Source organism: Protopterus annectens, chromosome 4.part0 (genome assembly GCF_019279795.1).
Source record: "Protopterus annectens isolate FY-2018-M chromosome 4.part0, PAN1.0, whole genome shotgun sequence".
Classification (NCBI taxonomy): Eukaryota; Metazoa; Chordata; order Ceratodontiformes; family Protopteridae; genus Protopterus; species Protopterus annectens.
In genome coordinates, this window is record NC_056733.1 from 1606919692 (window position 1) to 1606945480 (window position 25789).

A 25789-nucleotide genomic window follows, 5' to 3' on the forward strand; every position below is an offset into this window, starting at 1 on the left:
ATGTGCTCTGGTGTGTCCTGAGGACCCCACAAGCCTTGCACTTGAATTCCCATGGACACTGCTCCCCATGCAAAATCTGAAGAGTTCATCTGGACAGAATGGACTGCAGTGTGAAGACAGAAAGGGAATCCTGGACTGAGACCCAGTTGATCTCTCTATGACTGTAGTTCTCATTCCACAAATACCAGTACAGGTACCTGGAAAACCAAGGGATGAAGGTGAAAGGTCCAAAAATTCTTCAAGTAAAACTTTTCTCATATGTAGTCTGATTAGTGCTATCATGAGGCTCATTGATGCCATAAGGCCTAGAATTATGACAAAATAACTTGCTGAGGCCACGTCTAGAAGAGAGAAATCCAAAAAAATGTCCGGATAAGTCAACTTTGTCTTCTGGCAGGAAGGCCATCATTTATACTGTACCTATCAAACAATCCAGGAAATCAATTCATTGACAGGATGTGAGGAAGGACTTTTGAAGGTTCAGTTTGAAGCCCAGGTGGGAAAGGAGGGATGCAACCCTAAGAATTCCAGGCACCTGGATACAGGATGTACACATATCAGCAAAGTATCTAAATAAGAAAAAAATATGGATGATTATGGTTCTTCAATAGGCACCCAATGGGGCCAGACACAGACAGCCCAAAGACTGTTGAAGAGAACTAATAATATAAGCCAGATACGCCAAATCTCAAAAAAAAAAAAAATACTCATACTGGGAGCAATAGGAATATAAGCGGCTTTGAGATCTAGAGCAACAATGAAACAGTGCTAGGATTTACTGTAAAGTAACCCTTTTGAATTTTGGAACCTTTACAAAGGTGTTTAGAAAGGAAAAATCTAGGACAGGTCTCTAGGAGTACTTTTTTTTGGTACGAAAAAGATTCTGGAATAAAATACTTTGCCTTTGTGTACTGCAGGCACTTGTTCTATAACCCGTTTCTACCATGAGCTCCATCTGGTCTGGTGGGTGTGGAAGAATTCCCCTGAAAGAGGGAGGATTTTCTATCCATTGCCAAGTCTATACTCTCTGAATTGCTCTCTAAACCCATGTAAGACTACCTGTAGTCAGGCTGCATGGTCGAGAGAGATCCTAAGGAAGGAAGACGAGAAGAAGGGCAAGGAGGGAGTAGGGGGTATGGGTGCTGTGTGACTCAGCATAGTCATTTCTTTGATCCTTTTTATGAAAGGGACCCCTCTTCCTTAGTTACAAAGAATTATCCTTCTGCAATTTCCTTCTGCATCCCTGACTTTTGTTTAGTGAGGATTTCTGTTTGTTTTATCCTCTGAAAGAAGACGCCTTGTTTGGGAAGAACTTGGATACATGAAACATCCTAGTACCCCATGCATTCATTTGCTTTTAACATCCCACTGTTTGAGAATCAGTATAATAGAGGGCCCAAACAACAATTCAGAACTTAAAAAAGGTGAACTACAAATTTCACCTTTTAAATCATCAAAGAAGTTCCGATAACATAACCAAGCATACTGTCTTAACACAACAGAAGCAGAGGCACTTCTTGAGACTGTGCCTGCACATTCACGCATACCTCTCAAAGCTTGTTTTGAAACCAAAGCCAAATCTGAAAAAACTTCATTCATAAGACTTTTGCTCTGCAGTTAAGGCTGCAGCAAAATCATTCAAACAGCAAGCACACTGTAAAATACATTTCCACACATAGCCTTGATAAGTTGACATTCTAAAGGCTAGAATACTAGAAGGGGACATCCTTTTGCCCTGAAGCTGTACTTATTTTCCCTCTATCAGCAAGCTATGAATTAGTTGAAGCCAAGAACTTTTTACATTAGCAGGCAGGTGGGAAGACCGCAGCTGTTTCAGTAGTCAAATGAGAAGAGAGATCTGTCATATCGAAGAGGAGACCCAGATTTTCTCTGAGCCTTTTTTAGGGGCTGCTGGAACACACATTGGTGTCCTGCAGGCAACTCTATAAACATCTTCCAAGGCCAGTAAATGAGAGGGGATAAAAGAATTGGGAATTACATCCTCTATAAAGGTCATATACCCTGCCTAGTTCTGGGATCGTTCCTGACTGCTCCCAAGCACCAAATCTGACAATCATCTGTGGAAAAGTGAACACTTGTTTGACCTTAAGCTCAAGTTCATCTTCCAAAAAATCTGAGTGACTGGGCTCTCTGTGTTAAGCAGGAAATCATCACTGTCCTCTTAAGATTAGTAATCTTTCTCTGAAACACACACATCTCTAGCCAAACTAGCACTGTGGCCACCAGAATTAGCTGTCTGCAGAACAATCTTAGCCAAGGAAACCACATCGGCCTTATAAACAGCTATAATCTTATCATCTGTATGATGAAACTTCTGTTTCTTTTTCTTGTGAACATCATGACCAGATAAAATATGCAAGGACTACTCCTGCATCTAAACAATTTGGTTCTCTCATACCTGTGCCAGGTACAGGAACAATCCAGAGGGTATGTCTAAACCCCATTCCACACAGATTGGCAAAGATAACCTTTTGTGCCCTCTCCCTCTAGTGTAAGTTGTCTGTGGGCCAAGCAGGGTCTCCAACAGAATCGCTAACTGTAGGCTGAGGCATATTTTTTTTCTTTTCAGGTGTAACCGGATTTGATGAGGGAGGGCACCAGAGTTAGGATCAATCAAGTCAAGGGAGAGAACACCAGACAAAACAATAAACTGGCAGTACCGGAACACGTATCGCAATAAGTACTTACAATTTTTTTAGTAATAAGTATGTCACTGCACAACTAAACTCTGCCAAACTGTCCTATTTTCACAAAACACAGTTTGAAATGTGTTCAGAATTCTTTTACAACTGACAGAAGTTTAAGAATTTCAAGTACACAAAATCCAAACATCAAACGGGTGTTAAAAATTAGCTCCACACAAACCATATCAAACTGCCACAAAACAATATTTAATAGCAATGTAAACTAAATTTTCTTGTCTGCATGAGTAAATTCTCCACAGTCCATTCAGATAATTTTATTCCCAGTAAAATAACGATCTGATGTTAAAAATACACAGAACATATCCATATATACAGTAAATATATAAATGCTGAAAAATCCAAGTTCTCCAATATTTTCCTGTCAAAAGCAGAAAATAAAGCAGAATAATAGTACAGACATACATGATTAATTTGCAGTTCTGAAGACACAATAAAGCCTCAATGTCTAACAGCAACAGTACTCACTGCATTATTGAGAGAAATACTGAAAGTTACCTCAGAAAATCAGTAAAATTAAGCATTTGTCAAAAATAGAAGCCAAATAAACACTGCTGCAAGCAGAAATTCCTACAGAAATTACTGTAAACACTAACAAAACTAAAACATTAAAATAAATATACTGTTTTGGATTAACATAAAAATGTAAAGAAAATAATAAATCTAACAATAAAATGAGAGGAAAGGGGTCCCCAAATGGAGCTTATCTGAGCTGTAAGCCAGAGGAATCAGCACAGGATCCTGTGAAGAGTCAAGACTTTTTTTTCTTCTTTGGATGGCAGAAAAAGACTTGGGATGTGCTCAACCAGTCCGCTGTCAAAAGAAGAAAGAGGGAAGGGGAGTCTGATCTTTTGAAAGCTGGGCAGTACTGGGTTACCTTGGCAGATAACCCAAAATGACAATGAGTATGATGAACACTTCTTAAACTAGTATCTATATTTTCGTTTTAAGTCTTCTGCCTAATGCAAGTCTGAATGAATACAATATATTCATAAGATATGCAGTCTAACCTCCATAATGCCCAACATGCCTACCCATGCAAAGCCACAAATGCATGGATTTGTGTCAATATAAGAAGCATTGTATACAGTCAGTTACCCAATGATTAGAGGCAGCCTTTTAATACAATGTCCCCCAACCGCTGTCACTCAAATTCACTTGCAGAACTAACCAAAAGGTAGGAAATTAAAACAAATGTCTTATTTTGTCCTTAAAGGAAAAGAGGGTGAACATAAAATAATACAAACAAATAAGCTTGTGTCACACATCTGCCTGACTTCAGTACTTACAATAAAAGAGTTGCAAAAAACATGTGACTGTTAAAAAGGAGATTTATAAAGAGTAAGGTCAACAACAACTTTGGGAAGCTCTTGAAGTCGGCTTGAGTGTAATGCTCACCACACTACTGAAGAAGCAGATTCTAAAGGTGCAGAACTTGACAACTTGTAGTGTGGTAGTTGGCACAGCCGATAAAGGCGATGAACTGTTAAGGAGCTACTTCCTGTGGTACACGGTTTGATTCCTTCTGTCTTCATTTACTTACTGTGTCACCTTGAGCAAGTCCTTAACCAGACAATGTTTTGGGACAAATCGAGAATTTGGACTAGGCTCATTAAGGGTGTCATGAACTGAATGCTTAGAACCTAACTAAATGCTTCCATCTGTGCCTTAAAAACTAACCATAGCTCCTGGGTCGCACACTGCAACATCTGATGCTGACAGAATGGCACTGCAAGCTCCTTCAGGTAAAGAGCCAAAGACATTCGGGGATAAAATGCTTTGTGCATACGCAAAGTTCAAAAAAACTATGCAGAATTGGATAGGGCATAACATGCTGTTTTACCAGTATACCAGTAAGTAACCAAGCTGCAGAGTATTGATTGCGCTGAAATAGATCTGACTTGGTGTCAGGAACAAATTAAAAGACATTACAGCATGACCGAAGACCACTGCATGAATGACAATACAGACATTTTCTTATCAGTGTTTGATCTTGGAATGTTGTTCAGCTTAAAGCAAAATTACTTAACTACAGCTGACACCTGGCCCCTAAATGTAAGCCTATGTGGAAGAAAAAATGAATAAAATGTAGTGTGCCTTACAGGTTAATATATAAAAAAGAAATTTGTTGCTTCCAGAGAACTGATGCCAGTGCAGTATTTTTTTTTAGGTTCATAGGTAAGCGCTAGGCTAGTTGTTCTTGCAGTCTATTTTAAGTTCAACCATGTTTTTTCCAAAGGTGAGAATCAAACCTTGTACTTTGTGTCCAAGAGGTAAACATCTTAACCATTATGCTATGCCACCTTTTTGGCCTTTTACTGATGACTAGCAGTTGAGGAGAATGGCTGAAAAGTGATATCCTAACATAGTACTTTAACAGAAAGAAGACAAGTACCCATAAAGTCCAACATCCATTTATCAATGGTTATAACTAGAAATTTAAAAAAAATAACTATCCTCTGAATACATCAAGCCTTTTTCCAGTGATTTGCTCAATTAGAAATTATTATGATCCCTGGGATAAATTACTACTTTACACAACTAGTCTTAAAATAACCGCATACCTTAATGTCGTTTTTAGATCAAAAATGATACCTTCCTCCTCTGTTTCATACAGACTTGCAAAAACTCTGCTATGATAACACTCCTCAAAAAAAAAAAAACACACTTACCTCACACACCACTTGATAACATTATTACCTCTACATTTTTTTTTGTATTATCAGTATATAATTGTATGTTACTTTAACTGAAGATGCAGAGTTCATGTAAAAGGCTTACCTTTATCCACACCGAGTCATTCAAAAAACTGAAAGGAACAGGAATATCATCAGCTAAGATTTTTTCCAGGACCTGGAAATTGATAGTGTCTTTAACAATTCTTGGAGGAGTACCTGTTTTCAACCGCCCAACAGTGAAACCAAGCCTCTCAAGAGTGTTCGCCAGGCCAATAGCTGGCTGATCTCCAAGACGGCCAGCTGGTTGAAACTGTAAGCCAATCCCAACTACTCCTCTCAGAAAGGTGCCAGTTGTAAGTATAACACTTGATGCCTCAATTCTGCTGCCATCAGCTAAATAAGAGTGGAAAGACAGATGGTGTTATTTTAACAGAAATAAAAGACCAGCATTTTCAGAACACATATATTTTCAAACCGCTAAAGATCAGTCAACTGAACAAGAGGTTTCTGAAGTAAAATCTCATATTAACATCAATGGCATTAACAATGCTATAACATAAATTCTGTTAATCCACAGGAACAAAGCAAACATTCAGCTGTGATGCATATAATTATAGAAAACATATATTTCCCTTCCTATATGCAAGCAAAAGTAAGTGCTTACCTAGGATGACACCACAAACTCGACATGACCCCTGACGCTGAGGATCTGATTCACCAATCACCAGATCTTCCACAGCAGCTTCCTGTACTGTTAAGTTAGGACTGCTGAGAACTTCCTCCTGCAGAAACATGGCACAAGAATCCATATAATGTCTTTCTGAAATCTTGTAAGCTCCTAGTACAATAAATACAACACATATAAAGGAAGGACAAAGGAAGAGAGATGCATTTGTTTGGGTGAGGTGGGAGGGGCATAAGCTACTAAGGACCATAAAAAATAAAGAGAGCCAGTAAAACTGTTTGCTCCATTAAGCATGCTGCAGTGCCCCATATGTCACCTCATCACCTGAAGATCCCGCAAAGTCTGCCAATGGTCTTTGTCTCACCTTTCATTCCACAACATGGCAGTACATTTCAAGAAGCTGTAGAATTTATGCATCTGTTTCTATTAGAAGGGGAGATTCCAAAATGTATATTACAGTCATACATACAAGTACATGGTGGGCACCTATAAATATAAGTAACACAGATACAATATCTACACAGTCCTAGCAAATTTCCTGTAGATGTTGAGGAGTGCTTGCAAAATTTTGCTGCACAAAAATATATTAAACCAGATATTTTAACCCTACAATCAGCAGCCAACTGTGCAACTCAAATCACACCCAAGCCCAACACTATAAATTATACCAAGTACACAAGTGAACCCAAAAACGGCAGACTGCTCCAGTTCTTCAAACCTCTTTATTCACAAAGGTATGAGCGCTTTCACAGGTTATACTGCTTCATCAGATACAAACAAGAATAAAAAAGGACTGCATTAAATACTCTAATAAGCAAATCATATGATGCATTTCACTTGACTCTAAAAGGGACACAGTCCTAACAATATATAGCATTATGCACACTAACTAAAAAACATATAAAATGAATAAAAAGAATATATTTAATAAGAGTAGAAACTCCTTTTAAAACAATACTGCACAAATGCTCTATACTAAGTACTGCTACCTCATCTGCGTAGGCGCCTACTCTTTAGTTTAGGTTTAATGGGCACCCTGTCATTCAACCCATGCCCATAGTCACTTCTGAGCCTGATTATCCATTTGGCTTCCATTTGTTCAGTAGTATTTCTAATATCACCAGTTACAGAGGGAACTTGGTGCCAGAAGGAAGACACTGCAAGCAAGAACAAAGGTTCATAGAGCTCAAGAAAAGACAGAAACTGACTTTAATTTGAGCAACTCATGTTCTATGCCCTCTCATTTTTTACAACAGCAGTTAAATTTTCTCCTTCCTATCAAGGACTGCACAAAAGTAGAGACAAAACAACGTTCCACAAGCAGGAACCACTTCAAGAGGAAAACAGAAAGCGAAGCAACAGAAACACCTACATTGAAGAAAGCATGGGGCTTGAACAAGAATCTTTAGTTTGGAACTTGTCTTCACATGTTTTAACTGACGCTGAAATTTCATTGTTGAACAGAGGTCTATCATTTATTCCAACGCAGAACACAGACCTTACTGAGGTAATTTTAAATTTAGACATTCACACGCAATTTAATGCTGAAACCGTTATTTAAAGAAAATGATGGTAAACTTAATAGTGAGATGTGTTTTAAGAAACCAAGCACTTATGTGCCTCTGCTTAATCCAATATTAAATGCATTTCAGAAATTATGTATAGAAGAATTTCATAAAATTGATGTTGGGCAGAAGAATAAGAACAAGTATAATTTGTCGAAAACTGAATATTCAGCACTGAAAGATCTTGAAAATAATGTTAACGTCATTGTGAGACCTGCTGATAAAGGGGGTCCAATTGTAATTTTCGACAGCATTCGATACACAGCAGATATGTTAAATATGTTGGCTGATCAAACATTTTTTGAGAAAGTTAATGAGAGAAGAGTAGACAACATGATTCAGAGTGTCTATGATGTGTTAAACAGGCTGTTTAAATCTGGTATCATAGATAAAAGTTTGCATGATTATTTTTTTGGTGCACACCACCTTATTCCCGTCTTCAATGGCCTTCCAAAGCTGCATAAAGACCCTATTCACCCCCCTTTTAGACCCATAATCGCAGGTCACAACTGGTGCACTGAACCAATATCTATTTTTCTTGAAAAACAGTTGAGACCTATTCTTAACACTATCCACATGTTAAGAGATACTAAGCAGTTTTTAGAAGACTTATATGAGTACAGCTGCAACTCACAAAGCACATTTTTGCTAGTTACAATGGATGCATCTTCTCTCTACTGTAATTCCTAATGACATGGGTATAATTTGTGTGAAAAAGTTTCTGAATGCCTTTTCTGATTTTGATGAAACTAATATTGAATTAAATTTAGTGCTATTAGACACGGTATTAGTGAATAATGTATTTTTTTACAATAAATTTTATTGGCAGAAGCATGGCGTAGCTATGGGCACATCTTGTGCCAACAGCTAAGCCAGTGCTGTCATGGTGACCTGGGAAAAGGAATTTGTAATCAATGGTGCATATTAGGAGTTTATTTCATTTTATTGCAGATTTGTGGATGATTTATTTAATTTGTGGAGTGGGTCCACTGAACAGTTCCATGACTTTATGGACTACATTAATAGTAGTACAACATATTTACAGTTTTCTTCAGAAACATCTAGTACAAGTATATATTTTCTAGATGTGAACATAGGAAAGAATGGTGATGGTATTTATACAAATGTGTTCAGAAAACCGTGCTATCATAACCATCTTCTTCATAGAAGAAGTATGCACCCAACACACATTTTTAAGAATGTAATCTGCAGTCAAGCATTTAGGATGTCCAGGTTAAGTGCACTTGAAAGTGATTACCAACATCACACTAATAATTAGAGAAAAGCATTCACAGAGAGAGGCTATCAGAACAAAAATAGCTGAAAATATTGAAGTTTTAAGGAAAGTGAGAGATACTAATGCTAAACCCTATTTTTTCCATCCAAACAACTAAGCTAAATGTGGCAGTAGTGCCACAAGATTCTGGTAAGGATATGACATTGACAATATCCACGTTTTATGCAAGTGATAATGTTAGGTATCAGAGAGTTACTCAGAGACTCTGGAACATTCTAATGACTGATGAAAGTCTTAGGGGAATTTTAGATACCAAACCAAGGTTTTTATATAAAAAGATGATATCCCTTAAGAACAGCCTTTGTACCGTAAACCTCACAGAACTGAGAGTAGATAAGAAGTGCAAAATGACAGATTTTGGAGGAAAGGATTCTAATGGGACTACTGGTGGCTCCAGACTGCTACAGTGAAGGAGGAATTTAGGAGGTATTGTCACATTCAGAGCAAAGCACCCTAAGCAGTGTTGTGCTAAGGGGGATCCTGTTTTTCTCTGTACAAAGTACTGCAAATGTGCTGCTTGCAAGTATATAAATACTACCAACCTGTTTTTACATCCTGATCAAAATAATGCATATATATTTAACATACATGCAACCTGTAGTTCAGAACACAATTTATTTAGTTTCTTGCACAGTGTGTGCTAAATTTTATGTTGGGAAAACAGATAGAGCCCTGCAGGATCGCATAAAAGAACATGTTTACCATATTAGTAAGGGCAGCCAAAATAGTGCCCTTTCTCAACATGTCTTGGAGACAGATTTGACAAGCACATTTTTATTTATAGCTATTGGTAGAGTTTTTGAGAGTGACAGATGTGATGATATTAGAAATACTACTGAACTGGAAGCCAAATGGATAATCAGGCTCAGAAGCAACTATGGGCATGGGTTGAATGACAGGGTGCACATTACACCTAAACTAAAGAGTAGGCGCCTACGCAGATGAAGTAGCAGTACTTGGTATAGAGAAAAACAGGATCCCCCTTAGCACAACACTGCTTAGGGTGCTTTGCTCTGAATGTGACAATACCTCCTAAATTCCTCCTTCACTGTAGCAGTCTGGAGCCACCAGTAGTCCCATTAGAATCATTTCCTCCAAAATCTGTCATTTTGAACTTCTTACTAAAGAATCCTACTAGCTACCTTATGGAGCATTCTTTCTGTTTTGTGGTCTGATACCATCTCTTGATACTCCTACTACCTTGGTGCCGACAGCAAACAAGCTCATTCTGTTCACTGCACTGCATTTGTAATGAAAACCCTAACAAGAACAAGCTACTAAATGACTTAAGGGGAACTTGCTTTTCTTAGCCACAATCCTCAAGTACCACTTTTGCCACTCAGCTGATCACCTACAACACTTTTCCCATTCCCACCCAGCTAGCTACTCAGCGACAGGGCCAGATATATTGGCATCCCATCCTCTCCAATTACTCATCAACAGAAATAGTCACTACACTATGTACTTGTAGAATGCTTGGTGCTGTCACTGAATCCTTGTTCACCTGCTTCTGCATCCAGCAGTGATGACTTTTTAGCTTTAGAAAATATGTTAAATTTAAGGGACTTACAAATGGATACTTACTATCTGCTTTGAAAACTGTATTAAAGCTGAGAATACTGAAGCTGCCAATGGGCACCAACTATTCGGAAAGCGTTTCAAATGAATGGAAGCAGTTGAACTATACAACCAAGGCTGCTTGCATGAATACACTGACTGACTATAATAAAGACGAGATTAATCAACTTCCAAATTCTATTAAAGCTCCATATCTTAGCTTAAGTAGTGGAACATCAGCAACAAATGCCAATGCCAAACCTGAAACAATTCAAGATAAAATTATTAATGAGAATGAGATTTGGGGATAATGTAAACCAAATAAATTTTAGCACAACCAAAATGATTATACAGCAAAGTATATACATATGCATATAGTGAAGTACCCCAATTTGTACTGGGAGGTGTACAAGAATTAGGCACGAATGCAGGAAACTCAGATTTTATTTTAGATGTACCAGTGGTTCAGCCAATCAGTAGGTTCACAGAGATTAACAGAGTAACAAAGGAACTTTCATAAGTTCCTGAAATAAGGCCAAAGGGATAATCAATCTCAGCCTACATCCCACAGAACCAATCGGCCAACAGATGGTTTTCAGAAACAAGTAAATAGACAGAGATCTTGGATGGAGGCGGCTGCAAAACTCAGTCAGTGGTAGTGAAGGAACTGGCTTTGGGAAAAGCTGCTGAATACAAGTACTGTTTTACAGAGGGGTTTAGACAGTTAACTTGTCTAACTATCTCATGAAGAAGCAAGGCTGCTAGTAAAGGCTGATCTTCTGCATGTGCTGTCAGGTGAAAGTCACTGGTGCCATAACCAGCCTGAAAACTAAGTTCACAAATTGAACCTGGCATATTTCAGTGTAAGTGCTTCCAATAGTAGCTTTAACAATAACATCAGTATGTTTCAAAACCTAAATCTCTACAACCCTCATCTGATAGTAGGGCTTGCGGTACTTCAAAAAGAACGTTCATACGTAAATATTAGGCTAGCTGCCCATAAGGGTAATTTTCAACCAAGCTGAGCCAATTTCCCTTTTGGTGTATGAATTAACCTATCCCATTTCATGTTACATTGGCCTTACTAATCCTTTGTTGTGTCTTTTGGCTTATTCTGGTTAGGGGTCGCCACAGCGGAACTCCGGTCCGCTAATGTTTGGTAGTGGATTTTTACGTGCTGAGTTACCAGCCCTGACACACAACCTTCAACGAAGGCACGCTCATTCACGCATGCCTCCACACAGAAGACGCTCTAGCTGAGAATCGAACGGGACAACGTCTTGCTGTGAGGCGCCAACGCTACCGCAGCACCACTACCGCGGGTCACGGTTGTTAATTATATATTATCCCTGGTGAGAATAAATGGAATAATATGATAGATAATTTGGGGGATACGTGCATGGGGTAAAAGCATTTAGGAGCTACCTCTGTCCATTAGTAGTACAGGGGCCAGTTCTGGAGTAAATTTTCTATTACCCTGTACAATGGTTTTGGAATTATTAATGTAAATATGAAAAGTTAATAATGGACAACTAGAGGCATTACTAGACTGAACCTAGAGAAATGTCTGGAGATGTCACTAGGTTTTAATGAGCTAATAAAATAAGTTAAAGTATGTAGGCACTTTTGTTAACAATCATGAGATTCACAAGTAATCACATAAAGTACAGTTTTGTACCTACCATAAATGTAGATGTTCGAGTGTTCACCCTGTTGCAGTCATCACACTTGGGTTATCCTGTCGTCAGGCGGTCCCGCAGTCGGACGGAATTCCAAAGTCTTGGTCTGGCGTCAGTTGCTGTCACCTCTTCCCTGACGTCAGAGCGCCAGGGGTATATATAATGCAACCGACGCCTTTTTCTTCAGTTTTTCTTGCCCCAGATGTCAGGTGCCCCCAAAAAGGTGGTCAGAATTAGTACCAAATGGAGTGAACACTGCACAAACACAAAATCCCTTCAGCTATAAGCAAATACATCAGTAAGGCATAGAAGAGATGTTGCCAGTAGATCAGAGGGGATGGAGGGAGGGTAACTTGGACTGCAGCAGGGTGAACACTCGAACATCTACATTTATGGTAGGTACAAAACTGTACTATGTTCATCGTGTTACCCTGCTGCAGTCATCATACTTGGGTAGAATCCCAAAGCTAAGGTAGGGGGGAGGTATCATAGAGGGTTAGTAGAGGCAATAAGGCCCTGGAGAACTGCAGTGGCGAAGCCCGCCCTGGACTTAAGTAAAGAGGTAAGTGATAGTGTTTGGTAAAGGTGTGTACTGAACTCCAAGTTGCAGCTTCTAAAATTTCCTTGGTTGGAACCCCCCTGAGAAAGGCTGTAGAGGTAGTTGTTGCCCTGGTAGAGTGGGATCTAATAGTGGCAGGAACTGGTTTCCCATGATGGGTATAGCAGAAACGTATGCAATGACCTATCCATTTAGAAATGGTTTGCTTAGATATAGCCTTCCCTTGAGAAGCTGTAGCATAGGATACAAAGAGCTGGTCAGTTTTTCTGAAAGCCTTAGTTTTGTCCAAGTAGTAAAGAAGCTGCCTGTGAATGTCCAAGGAATGCAGGAGTCTCTCACCTTTGTTCTGTGGATTGGGGAAGAAGGTGGGTAAGTGGATGGTTTGATTTAAAGCTACACTGGAAACCACCTTAGGCATAAAGGAAGGATTAGTTCGTAGAGAAACTCTGTCTTGATGAAAAATGAGGAAAGGTTCCACTGCCATTAGTGCCTGTAGCTCTGAGACTCTCCTAGCCGAAGTTATTGCTAGGAGCAGGGCAGTCTTCCATGATAGGAACTGAAGATCTGCAGAGAAAGCTGGTTCAAAGGGAGGTAGCGTTAGTTTTTCCAGAACAAAGTTGAGGTCGATGTTGGTGTAGGAGCTCTCCTGGGTGGTCTAATGTTTTTTGCCCCTCTGAGGAACTGCCTTAGAAGAGGATGTGAAAATAAAGGTGGATCCGTGTTGTAGTGAGCTGAAATAGCTGAAGCATGAATTTTAATTGAGGAAAAGGAAAGTCCTTTGTGCAACTTTTCAGCTAAATACTGTAGAATGTGAGGCATGTGAGGCTGAATTGTGTCTTGGCCTTTAGCTTGGTTCCAGGCACAAAACCTTTTCCATTTGTCCGAATAAGCCTTCCTGGTGCTTGGCCTCCTGGCTTCCAGAATAACATCCAGAACTGCTTGTGAAAGAGGAGCTGGTTGGATGTTTAGTTGATTTGCCATGCAGCCAGATTTAAAGTTTTGATCTGGCTGTGACGAATCTGTTTGTTTTGTTGTGTGAGCAAATGGGGTATTTGAGGCAATATCCATGGTGGGCTGTGGGCCATATTTTTCAATAGCTGGTACCAGTGCTGGCTGTGGTGTTGTCCGTCTTTATTGCAAGTTGTCCTGGATGTAATAGATCCTTGAAGGCTGTCAGAGCTTTCTGTACAGCTAGCATCTCTTTTTGATTTATGTGCAGATTTCTTTGATCTGCAGTCCATAGGCCTTGAATGCATTGTCCTGCCATGTGTGCCCCCCAGGCGTAGTCTGAAGCATCTGTTGTGATAGTCTGCCTGGCTGGGGGCAAGGTGAAAGGCTGACCCTTATTGAGGTGACATGCCTGTGACCACTATAGAAATTCCTGTTGTAGGCAGGGAATGAGAGATATCATTGTGTCCAAGCTGTGGCTGTGTTGAGACCATACGCTTTTTAGGTACCACTGTAATTTCCTCATATTTATTTTATTTATTTTATTTTACATTTGTTGACTGGGCTAGTCCAGCTGGATGTATGTCCATTTTCAGTGGAGGCTCGGGGAGAAAAGCTCCAATGGTTATTACAAGTTTAAACAAAAAACATAAAAGGATAGAAGGATAAAAGGATGAAAACAAAGATGAAAAGATTATATACAAAATTGAGTTAGTAGATTGTATACAAAATTGAATTAGTACATGTAAAACACATATAAGAGGAAATAGAGATTACAAGATAAAATTAATAATCAAATAAGTAATTACTTGCAATACACACATGATAATACATAGCGTGAGTAACAAATTGACAAAGTAATGTGAAAGAAAAAATGCAGCTTTGCAAATGGTATTATTAGTATGCAAGATGCCATGAAGCCCAAAGCCTGCAGACTTTTTCTTGCAGTTAATTGGGTCTTTGTTGCCATTGTCTTGAAATACTGAGTCAGTTGTAGTTGCTTGTCTGGCGTAAGATAAGCCTTCTGGGCCGTTGTATTCAAGCTGGCACCCAGGAATGTCATTTTTTGTGAGGGTACTAGTTTTGACTTCTTTTCGTTTACTGTGTACCCTAGGCAGTTTAGTAGATGCTTTACAAAGGCCAGATGATGTAAGAGAATGTCTTTGCTTTCTGCTTGGATGAGGCAGTCGTCCAGGTATGGATATATTTGAATTCCTCTGTCTGCAGTATGCAATTACTGGTGCCAGGCATTTTGTGAAAACTCTGGGCGCAGTAGATAAGCCAAAGGGCAGTGCAGAGAATTGGTAATGGGTTGAACCTGCAATGAAACGGAGGTATCTTCTGCAACTATGTCTGATAGGGACATGCAGGTATGCCTCCTTGAGGTCCAACGTTACTAGGCATGCTTCCTTGCCCAAAATGGGAAGTAGCTGCTGTAGTGTTAGCATCTTGAATTTGGGTACTTGTAAGTGTTTAGAATTGAAAGGTCCAGAATTGGTCTCCAGGCATTGTCCTTTCTGGGCACTAGAAAGAGTCTTGAGTAAAATCCTTGGCCTTGCTTTCGAGTAGGTACCAGTTGAATGGCTCTCATGTCCATGAGAGCTGTAATTTGTTTTTGTGCCTCTGCCCATTGATTTTGTGGCAGGTTTGGCATTCCTCTTTTCATTGGCAAGGTGTGAAAGTGGAATCTGTATCCTCGTAAAATTATGTCTAGGACCCATTTGTCCTTTGTGACTATGTGCCAGTTGTCTGCAAAAAGTGCGAGTTTTCCCCCCAAGGGGGCTGCCAAGAGAGTATTGCTTGGCCAGATGAGGTGCAAGTCATCGAGTTTGCCTTCTGGTGGATTGAGACATGTCTTCTCCTCCCTTCTGTGTTGTAGTGCCCCATTGGCGAGGTTTATACTGGGCTTGTGGTTGTCCTCTGCCCCTTGGGCGTCTGTATTTACCCCTCTGCGGTCTGTCAGTGGCTGGAAAGGACCAATTTTTTGTTGGCCAGTTTCTGCTGAAGCGAGGGGGTTGTACTTGTAGAAAATCTTTGACTGTCTGCATAGATTTTGCCTTATCTTCCATTTTCTTTAAAACTTCTTCTGCTTTAACTCCAAAAAGAACATCCTGCTGTAAGGGAGCATCTAGTAGTTTTACTTTAACATAATCAGGCAGAGTTTGTTCCTTTAACCAAGCATGCCTACGTATAACAGACCCAGTGACAGCTGCTCTGCAGGAGGCCTCCAAAGAATCAAACCCACATTGTAAGGTATGTTTGCCCACCTGCTCAGTGGCGTGCAACAGATTCTGTACTTCTTTCAATTCAGATTGTTGAGGGAGAGTGGTTATTCTTTGCTTTAACTGAGAGATTAGAAATTGCTGATACTTAAGCATATGTAATTGACAATTCAGTGCCCTCATAGCTAGTGTGGCTGAGGTGTAAACCTTTTTCCCCCACCTGTCTAGTGCTGTGGAATCCCTCTCAGAAGGTACTGGGTTTTTAGCCATAGAAGCCTTAGCCCCCTTGGGACCCTGGGAGATAGTCTCTGGGTCAGCTACTGGGCTTTTGTAAAGAAATTTGTGGGAATCAGGCACTCTGTAGTATCTGTCAGGCTTAGCCGGAGCAGGAGGTATAGAGTCTGGGTTGAAACTGGATTCTAAATAGACATCATCCACAATGTCCAAAACTGGTGGGATGGCAAGTGGTCTGTGTCGGGGGAGTAAAAGAAACTCTCTGAGCCTTTTCTTTGAATCAGAGTAGTCTTGACCTTCCCAGTGAAAATGTTCCCTCAGTGTGCAAAGTTTCCCCAAAGGAGTAGTCTTCAGGAGGAAAGGCTGAGGGAATAGAGTCCTCAGCATCAGAATCTTCATAAGGAGAGAAGGAACAGTCTTGGTCCTCAGAGGAGTCTGAAGAAATGGACATTTGCTCAGAGGAAGCAAAATCTTCCTCTTGTCTAGGCCTTTTGTCAGGAAGGGGCTGTGAACTCCTGATTAAAAATCTTCAGCCATTTTGAGCATCTGTTTCTTAGGCATAGGGCCTTGAACAGGAGACTGAAGTGCAGTCCTTTTAGATTTAGGAGTCTTCGACTTAGAAAATGTTTTAATGGTGAGAGTCGTCGGTCTGAAAACGCCTTCAGAAACCGATGGCTTTTCTGTAGCACAGACGTCTTTTGAAGCAAAGTCGTCGGAAGGGCCTGAAGTTAAAGGCTGCGTCGGCCTGGTACATTCCGTTAAAATTTCCGTAGCGGTCTCGGGTTCCAGATCTGCGGTAGTTAGGGGCTGCGTTGGAGCCTCACTGAGGACCAGAGAACCAGAGACCGGATCAGCCGAGGCCTCGGAATCTGGCTTAGGCCTAGGCTGCCTGTCCTTATCCCTGCGTTTTTTGTGCACGCCGGTAGTCGGTTGCTCCGACGGCATGGTGTAGTTAAATTTCCTACCGAAGTAGTGTCGTGCGAAATCAAAGCGTCTTTTAATAGTACACTTATTAAACCTAGCACAAAACCGACAAGAAGTGACGTCGTGGTCTGGGCCTAGGCAAGGTATGCAATAAGAATGAAAATCCTTATGAGGTATTTGCTTCCCACAAGAAATACAATTGTTAACTTTTTCTGACATCGGTCTGAGGCAAGAAAAGTTTCAACGGGTACTTAGCTTTATAGAAGACTTCGGTCTGAAATTCGAATTCGAAAATCTCAGGAGTCGGCCGACCGGCACTTGCGAACTGCTTCTGCTTCGGGCACCGCGCGGCAAGAAAGACTGAAGAAAATGGCGTTGGTTGCATTATATATACCCCTGGCGCTCTGACGTCAGGGAAGAGGCGACAGCAACCGACGCCAGACCAAGACTTTGGAATTCCGGCCGACTGCGTGACCGCCTGATGACAGGATAACCCAAGTGTAATGACTGCAGCAGGGTAACATGATGAACATCTGCAGTACCTGACAAAATCACTACTTAAAATTAAAACTAAAAATACTTATATGATAAAGGTTTTTATTAAAAAAAAAAAAAAAACATTTTAAATTCATCCTACATTTTAAATTCATCCTATCCTGTATAAATCTTCTAGAAGCACCTATTAAATGATCTGTCTCTGGATTTACTTCACAGGGCCTGTTAGTTATATATCTACAAACTGAACAGCTCCCACAAGTAAAGGTGCCCTTCTTCACAGTTCCCAAAATAATGTTTTAAACACTTAATGCTTTTTATTTCTAAATATCAGTGAAAGATTTAGACAGATAACTCATTATGTAAAACTACATTTCGGTGTTTCTTAATGTTCTTAACTAATTAATAATTAGTAGTATAAACTATACAGATCAGTGGACCTTTTTGTTTCATCACTACACATCCAATTCATATGAGTTAGAAAACGGCTTAAATCTACCCAATCTCTCAATACTTACACTATAAACTTCTTCACTGGCTCAGGATAACCTCTCGAATGATGTCAAATGATTGTCAATTTCTTCAAAAAACATATCTTCTGTGGTCAAATTTGAAACTGTAGCTAACTATGCCTTTAAAAGCTATAATTCATATAAAGGAAGGATCGCCATAGCACAACTTTGTGTAAAGTTGATTATCTTCTTCCTTTTTACTTATACTACAACATCCAAAGTCTCAGTAGATCGTAAATCACATCTTATGCAACATTTCAAAAACTCAATGGTAAAATGTAACTCTACAAAATTTAAAAAGCTCCTAGCCAAGATATAAATATGTTGTCAATAGACAGCCATAACAGCCCACACAAGATAACAAATGTGTATGACAACTTGTTCGCAACGTTCTAGTACTAAATTTACAAACATTTGGCACCGTGAAAATGCTCATAGCTATCCCAGCCCTCTGCTGAAACATTTCTGAATTCTTACTTAGTTAAAAACATCATTAATAAATGCTGTAATGTTGTTGCTGTGTCTTTCGGCTTTTCCCGGTTAGGGGTCGCCACAGCGGAACTCCAGTCCGCTAATGATTGGTAGTTGATTTTTACATGCCGAGTTACCAGCCCTGACGCACAACCTTCAACGAAGGTACGCCCATCCACGCATGTCTCCATGCAGAAGACGCTCTAACTGAGAATCGAACCGGGCAGCGTCTTACTGTGAGGTGACAACGCTACCGCAGCACCACCACTGCGGGTGTAATGTATTTTAGTTAATCATCTAAATGTGCAGGAACATCATTAATAAATGCTGTAATGTATTTTAGTTAATTAGTCCTCTAAAAGTGCTGGTGTCCAACCAGTATTTAGAAATAAGAGCTTAAAATGCCTTTGTGATGAACTATGAATTAATGTGATTCAAACCAACAAAGAAAGAAAGTAGCATGAGGGGGCTATTCTAGTTCTAGACACATAAGTAAACTTAGAGATAACAGGTGGACCTGAAAGATTTACATGGAATAAAGAATCTGTTTGTCAAACAAAGTGTTCAGAATGTGCTGCTTTCTATATACACACAGGACTACCAGGAAGGTAAAACTGAAGATTATGGAACACGTTCGATCAAACACAAAGATGACAAAAGTGCCTTGTCAAAACAGTGTCAGAGAATATAAGAATTTAAAACACAAAATCTAAGTTGTGTGTATGTTATAACATGTTTTACTAGATGGCAAGGGCAGGGATTTATATTTGAAGTTAGAAAAGTCTGAAATGTTATTACAACTGAAGTTCAGAGCAGTTTGCAAACCTAGTTTAAATGACATCATAAAATTAAAACTCTTTTTGAAAAGCAGATATTTAGTTTATTGTTATTCTTTACTACTACATTTTTTACTGGTTGTTAAACTTTGTGGGTCTGTACTTGTGGGTGTTGTCGACTTGAATGTCATACGACAATGGATAAAGAGAAGCCTTTGAAGTTGTAAGCAGTATCATCTAGTATACAAATCAACAAGGTTACTGCTTCTTGCAAGATGGAAAAATTGTTTTCCTTTGCTTTCTATATTAGGCATGGATATTCGTTTTTAGCCCCTCTACTCACCGAGTGAGTAATTTGTTACAAATCCTTATGCAATCATATTATATACCCTCTGTCATTCCTTAGAAATTCATTCCAACTCCCAGGGCAGAAAATGGCAGAAAGGACAGTTCTATGGTCTGAGGCTAAACTAATCAAAGTTCTCCTTGATGAGCCCCATCTTTAGAAATAATGTTGCTTCCAATGGAGACAGGCTGCCTTCTTCAAGGACACACAGGCAAGTGATTTTGAGAAATATTTTCGGGTAAGTCTTCACAACCAGAGTTTGCACTAAGTATGCATCAACAGAATATTGTATTTCTAGATTATAAATTTCAGCAAGAAATAATGAAAGTGCAGTATAGGAATCTTCTGAATACCATAAGGAGTAGACGGAGTATTAAGAAGGCTGGAATGTTGGAAGAAAGATAAATGACAAAATAAAGATACACACGTGTATCCAGAGAGATGAGAGGTCTGTCTGGTAATGAAAGATGCTTTACACCAGACTTAGGGGCGATTGTCAATGGTGTGTGGAAAACCTAGAGTAATACACAAACTATGGCCCAATAATTTATAAAATCACAGCAGAAGAGAACAACACTGCAGGTAAAAAAAAAAACAGAGAACACAAAATAATAAAGAAAGCACCATGACAGCTGATGACTGAGAAGTCTGAAAGACAATAAAATGCCAGTAAAAATTTACTAATTTGGGAAGAATCCAGCAACTGGTTTGTAGATGCAATGTTTGAATGTCAAAAAAATCCAAGAAAAAAAATCTACTAGAAAAAGAATTTCATGAATGAGCAGCAGGAAGCAAACCTGTGTGCAGCATCAATCCAGCAGATGGCTTCCAATAGAAAAGAAGATAGGAATATATCAGATTCTCTCAGATGTGTTGAAAATAAGTGGGACTTTACAAAAACTATGCTAGAACAAATGAAAAACATAAGTATTAAAACAGGCAAACTGCTAAGTTTGAAAAAGTCAGAAATACAAATAAAGGAAGGAAAGACAGAGCTTGGGGTATTAAATGAAAAAATGTTTCAGAAAATGGTAGATTTAGAAGATAGAAAATGAACAGAAAAAATATGTTTTTTCCAATACCAGAAAAGTTAGGGGGATTGGACACTATTAACTTTATGAATGCATAAATAAATAAGTGGATTGGTGTTCCACAGGAAAGTCTGTTAATTAAATGAGAGTCTTTTCATATATGCACCCAAATTTAAGATCAAGATAGAAGCAGAGGCCCATATTGTTTAAATGCAGTCAAACCAACAGAAAAATATGCTTCTGAAAAAATATGGCAAAAATCAAAAGTACTGATCACTGGTGATGCCGAGGTATATGTGGAAAAGGTCTACTCATGTTACATTAGACAAAAGAGGAGCAAGCTTATTCTAGCCATCTAAAGTTGTCATAAGGCTGGGATGAGTCTGAAATTGCTTCTTTTAGTTCACTTTTTCCAGATGGTACAAAAACATGTACAGGTGCAGATATGTCTTTGGGGAAAATTTAAAAAAAGGATATATAACAGATCTGCAGGCAATAAAGTGAAGACTTTGTTTTTGGATCCTAGAGAACAAGTAAAAGGAGTCCAAGAGTGAATGTGCCAGTGAAACAACTTGCTTGAGTGACAGAGAAGCCCAGAAGTAGAACAGAAGAGTTAGGAGAAGCTTGGACCTAAACCAGATGTTGATAGACGGCAAGGACTTTGCAGAGGACTAGCAATAAAGTGACCTTGATAAACAGTGGAGGAATTCACAGTATTAACTTTACTATGTGGGGTTTATTTTAAAATGTCTAAAATGGATGGGGATGAATAAATTAAATAGTTTTACACACACACACACACACACACACACACACACACACACACACACACACACACACACACACACACGTTTTGAATCTTTTTAACATTGTTGTGAAATGCAATACATATATATATATATATATATATATATATATATATATATATATATATATATATATATATGGGTCCCTATCAGTTCGTCGAAATTTCAATTCACCTAACTGTCATTTCGTCTAAACTTCATTACATCTACAAGCATTTTAGGTGGGGGGCTTCGCCCCCCACACCCCCCAATGTGGGGGGTTGTGCCCCCCACACCCCCCCTAACTATATATATCAACTCCAGGGTCGCACAACATTGGGGACGGGGGCAAATGCTTGTCGATGTAATGAAGTTTAGACGAAATGACAGGTGAATTGAAATTTCGATGAACTGATATGGACCCATATATATATATATATATATATATATATATATATATATACATATACACACATACACACACACATACATACATAATACACACACACTATATATCTATAAACATGTATATATATATATATATATATATATATATATATATATCATTGTAAAATCTGAGGTAAATTGGGTGCTGTTGTACTCATCCCTTGAAATTGGTTCCAGGCAAAGAATCTTTTCCATTTTTCAGCATAAGATTTTCTAGTACTAGGCCTCCTTGCCTCTAAAATGATATCCATCACAGGTTTACTGAGGGATGGTAGAGGAGAGATTATGTAATTAGCCACGCTGCAAGGTTCAGTGTTAGAAGCTGAGGGTGCAGAAAATGGTTCACCTGCTGAGACAACAGGTAAAGAGTCTGAGGCAGGTGCCATGGGGATAATCATGACACACTGCGCAGGAGGGGGTACCACTGCTGGCATGGCCAGTCTGGAGCAATCAAAATCTTCCTTGGTTTGTCCTGTTTGATTTTTAGTAGTACTTTGGAAAGCAGAGGCATAGGGGGGAAGGCATAGACTGATAGGTTTTTCCAGCTGAAGGACAGAGCATCCACTTTCCAGGATTGCTTGTGGGGAGTCCTTGTGCAAAATGTGTCCAATTGGTAGTTCTGGGGAGAGGCAAACAGGTCTATATCTGGGCTCTCCCATTTGCTTGTCAACATGTTGAAAATCCTTGGTTCCAGTTTCCACTCGTGTGGGTCCATGAGGTTTCTGCTTAGTCCATCTGCCAGTGTATTTAAATTTTCCTGGCAGGAATTGAGATTGTAGGTGCACTTGGTAGCTCAAGGCTGTGTTCCACAATGCCATGGCTAGTCTGCATACGGGGTAAGAATGTGTACCTCCCTGCTAGTTTATGTACCACATATAACAGTGGTGTTGTCCGTCTTTACCATATGTTGTCCTGGAAGAATGTGGTCCTTGAAGGCTGTCACAACATTCTGTACAGCTAACATTTCTTTTTGATTGATATGCAGGTGCATTTGACTTGGGTTCCATTTGCCCTGAATGCACTTCCCTGCCAGGTGAGCCCCCCCATGCATAGTCTGTTGCATCTGTTGTTAGGGTTTGGGTGGCAAGGGGTGGTGTGAAAGGTAGTCCCTTGTTTTGGTGGCAGGCCTCTGCCCACCAAAGGAATTCTAGGCATAGGCAAGGTATGATAGGAATCATTGCTTCTAGATCCTGAGAATGTTGACACCATAGGCTTTTTAGATACCACTGTAGTTTCCTCATATGCAGTCTTGCATATGGAATTAGAAGAATGCAGGAGGCCATGAACCCCAAGGCTTGCAGTATTTGTCTTGCAGATAGCAGGGTTTTTGTGGTCCCTTGTTTGAAGTAGGTTGTCAAATGAATTTGTTTCTCTGGCGTGAGGTAAGCCATCTGGGAAGTTGTATTCAAGCTTGCTCCCAGGAATATAAGGTACCAAGTGTGATTTCGTTTCGTTTATGGTGTACCCCAGACAAGTTAGAACCCTTTGTACAAAGGCCAGATGATTCAAAAGTATGTCCTGGCTTTCTGCCTGAATTAGGCAATCGTCCAGGTATGGGTATATTTGAATATTTCTTTGCCTGCAAAATACAATAACTGGAGCTAGGCACTTTGTGAATACCCTGGGTGCAGTAGATAAGCCAAAGGACAGTGTAGAGAACTGATAGTGCGTGTAGCCTGCTTTGAAGCGTAGGTATCTTCTGCAAGATTCCCTGATTGGGATGTGCAGGTATGCTTCTTTTAAATCTAGTGTTGCCAACCAGGCATCTTTGCCTAGCATAGGAAGTAATTGGTGAAGAGTCAGCATCTTGAATTTTGGAATTTCCAAAAAGGTGTTTAGAGTAGACAGGTCCAGGATAGGATGCCATGAATTGTCTTTTCTGGGTACCAGGAAAAGTCTCGAGTAGAAACCTTTTCCCTTTTCCTCTTCCAGTACCAGTTGAATAGCCCCCATGCTTGAGAGAGAAAGTACTTGTTTTTGGGCCTCTGCCCACTGATTTGGGGGTAGGTCCAGCTACCCGCCTGGTGTTGGCAATGTGTGGAAGTGAAATCTGTAACTCTGGGACACTATATTTAAAACCCATTTGTCCTAGGTAATTAGTTCCCAGTTCTTAGCCTGAAGAGCAATCTTTCCCCCCAAAGGGGCAGTCAGTTGACAAGTGCTTGGAAATTTTAAACGGAAGTCATTGAGACAGTTTACCATAGGGGGAGTTTTATTACTCCCAGATTTGGAAGTGGAGGCCGCCCACTGCTTAGTCCTGTGTGTCCCCTGGGACTGAAACCTGGGGCTTTTGCTGTGTCTGGGTTTGGCTTGAGAAGACTTGGAAGGGGCTGGAAAGGACCAATTCTTAGAGGGCCAGTGCCTACTAAATCTAGGAGGCTGAACTTGTAACAAATCTTTAACAGTTTGCATAGATTTAGCTTTATCTTCCATCTTTTTAAGAACTTTCTCAGCCTTGTTGCTAAACAGGCGGTCCTGATTTAAGGGAGCATCCAACAATTTAGCTTTAACATGATCAGGCAAGGATTGCTCCTTTGGCCAAGCATGCCTTCTGGACACAGACCCAGTAACAGCAGCCCTGCAAGAGGCCTCTAATGAACCAAAACCACATTACAAATTATGTTTTCCAACTTGCTCAGCAGAATGCATTAAATACTGTAATTCTTTATTTTCCACACAGTCAGGAATCATCATCATTTTCTGTTTAAGCAATCCAATAACATGTTGCTGATATGTTAACATATGAAACTGGCAACTTAAAGCTCTAATGGCCAAGGTTGCAGAAGTGTAAATCTTCTTACCCCATCTATCCAGCGCCCTGGAGTCTCTATCAGAAGGGGTAGGATTTTTAGCAGTAGAAGCCTTAATGCCCTTGGGCCCCTGGGAAATAGTCTCTGGATCCACAATAGGATTTTTAAAAAGCAACTTGTGTGACTCAGGGACCCTGTAGTATCTGTCAGGTTTTCTGGGAGCAAGAGGCAAGGAATCAGGGGTCAAACTAGATTCTGAAAAAACATCCTCAACAATGTCTAGTACAGGAGGAATAGCTAAAGGCCTATGCTGAGGTAGGAGTAAGAAATCCCTAAGCTTCTTTTTTGAATCAGAAAAATCCTGGCTTTCCCAGTGGAAATGCTCCCTCAGAGTATGCAAGGTTTCCCCAAAAAAAAAAAAAATCCTCTGGAGGGGAAGCAGAGGGAATGGAGTCCTCTGCATCAGAATCCTCATAAGTAGATAAGGGCAAATCCAGATCATCAGAAGAATCAGAAAAAACAGAATCCTGGTCAGAAGATTCATAAACAACTTCAGTCCTAGGCCTCTTAGAAAGGGGGGGTTGGCTACCCCGGATTAGAGTTATTAAATCTTCAGCCATTCTTATCATTTTATTTTTTAGGCATAGAGGCCTGAGCATGTGGCCTGGGCGTTGTTTTTTTTAGGTATGGTTCGAGATTTAGGCCTAAGTGAAGAAGGAAGTGTCAGTTTAATATGCAAGCTCATAGGCCTGAATACACCCTCAGAAGCCGGTGCCTGCACAGCGGCTCTGGACCCATCCAAGGTAGAGACATCTGCGGGTTCCATAGTTGAAGCATCTGGCGGCATACCAGACTCCGAATGGGTCTCAGTAGAGGCCTACAAATCAGAAGAATACCAGTGAACTGGTGACTGGCTTAGGAGAAGCGCCGTTGGCAGTTTTGGACCTTGGTGGCCTGTCTCTGTCTTTATCTTTGTGTTTTTTCGGAATTCCGGTAGTCGGATGGCTAACCGATGACATTTCTGGATAATTAAACAGAGAACCGAAATATTTAGAGGCGAAAATATATCGACGACGGATAGTGCGCTGATTAAATAAAGCACAAA

The 25789-nt window shown here is 39.9% G+C and overlaps 1 protein-coding gene across 5 annotated transcripts in view; it reads right to left on the minus strand.

Moving 5' to 3' along the window:
• The window catches only part of MTO1 (mitochondrial tRNA translation optimization 1), a 399278-nt gene that overhangs the window by 315388 nt on the left and 58101 nt on the right, over positions 1 to 25789 (minus strand). For all 5 annotated transcript variants that reach the window (XM_044069382.1, XM_044069381.1, XM_044069378.1 and 2 more), the window contains exons 4-5: positions 6066 to 6183; positions 5505 to 5794 (exon numbers count right to left, since the gene is read on the minus strand). In XM_044069382.1, coding sequence (XP_043925317.1) covers positions 5505 to 5794; positions 6066 to 6183 — 408 coding nt within the window. The remainder of the gene's footprint in view (positions 1 to 5504; positions 5795 to 6065; positions 6184 to 25789) is intronic.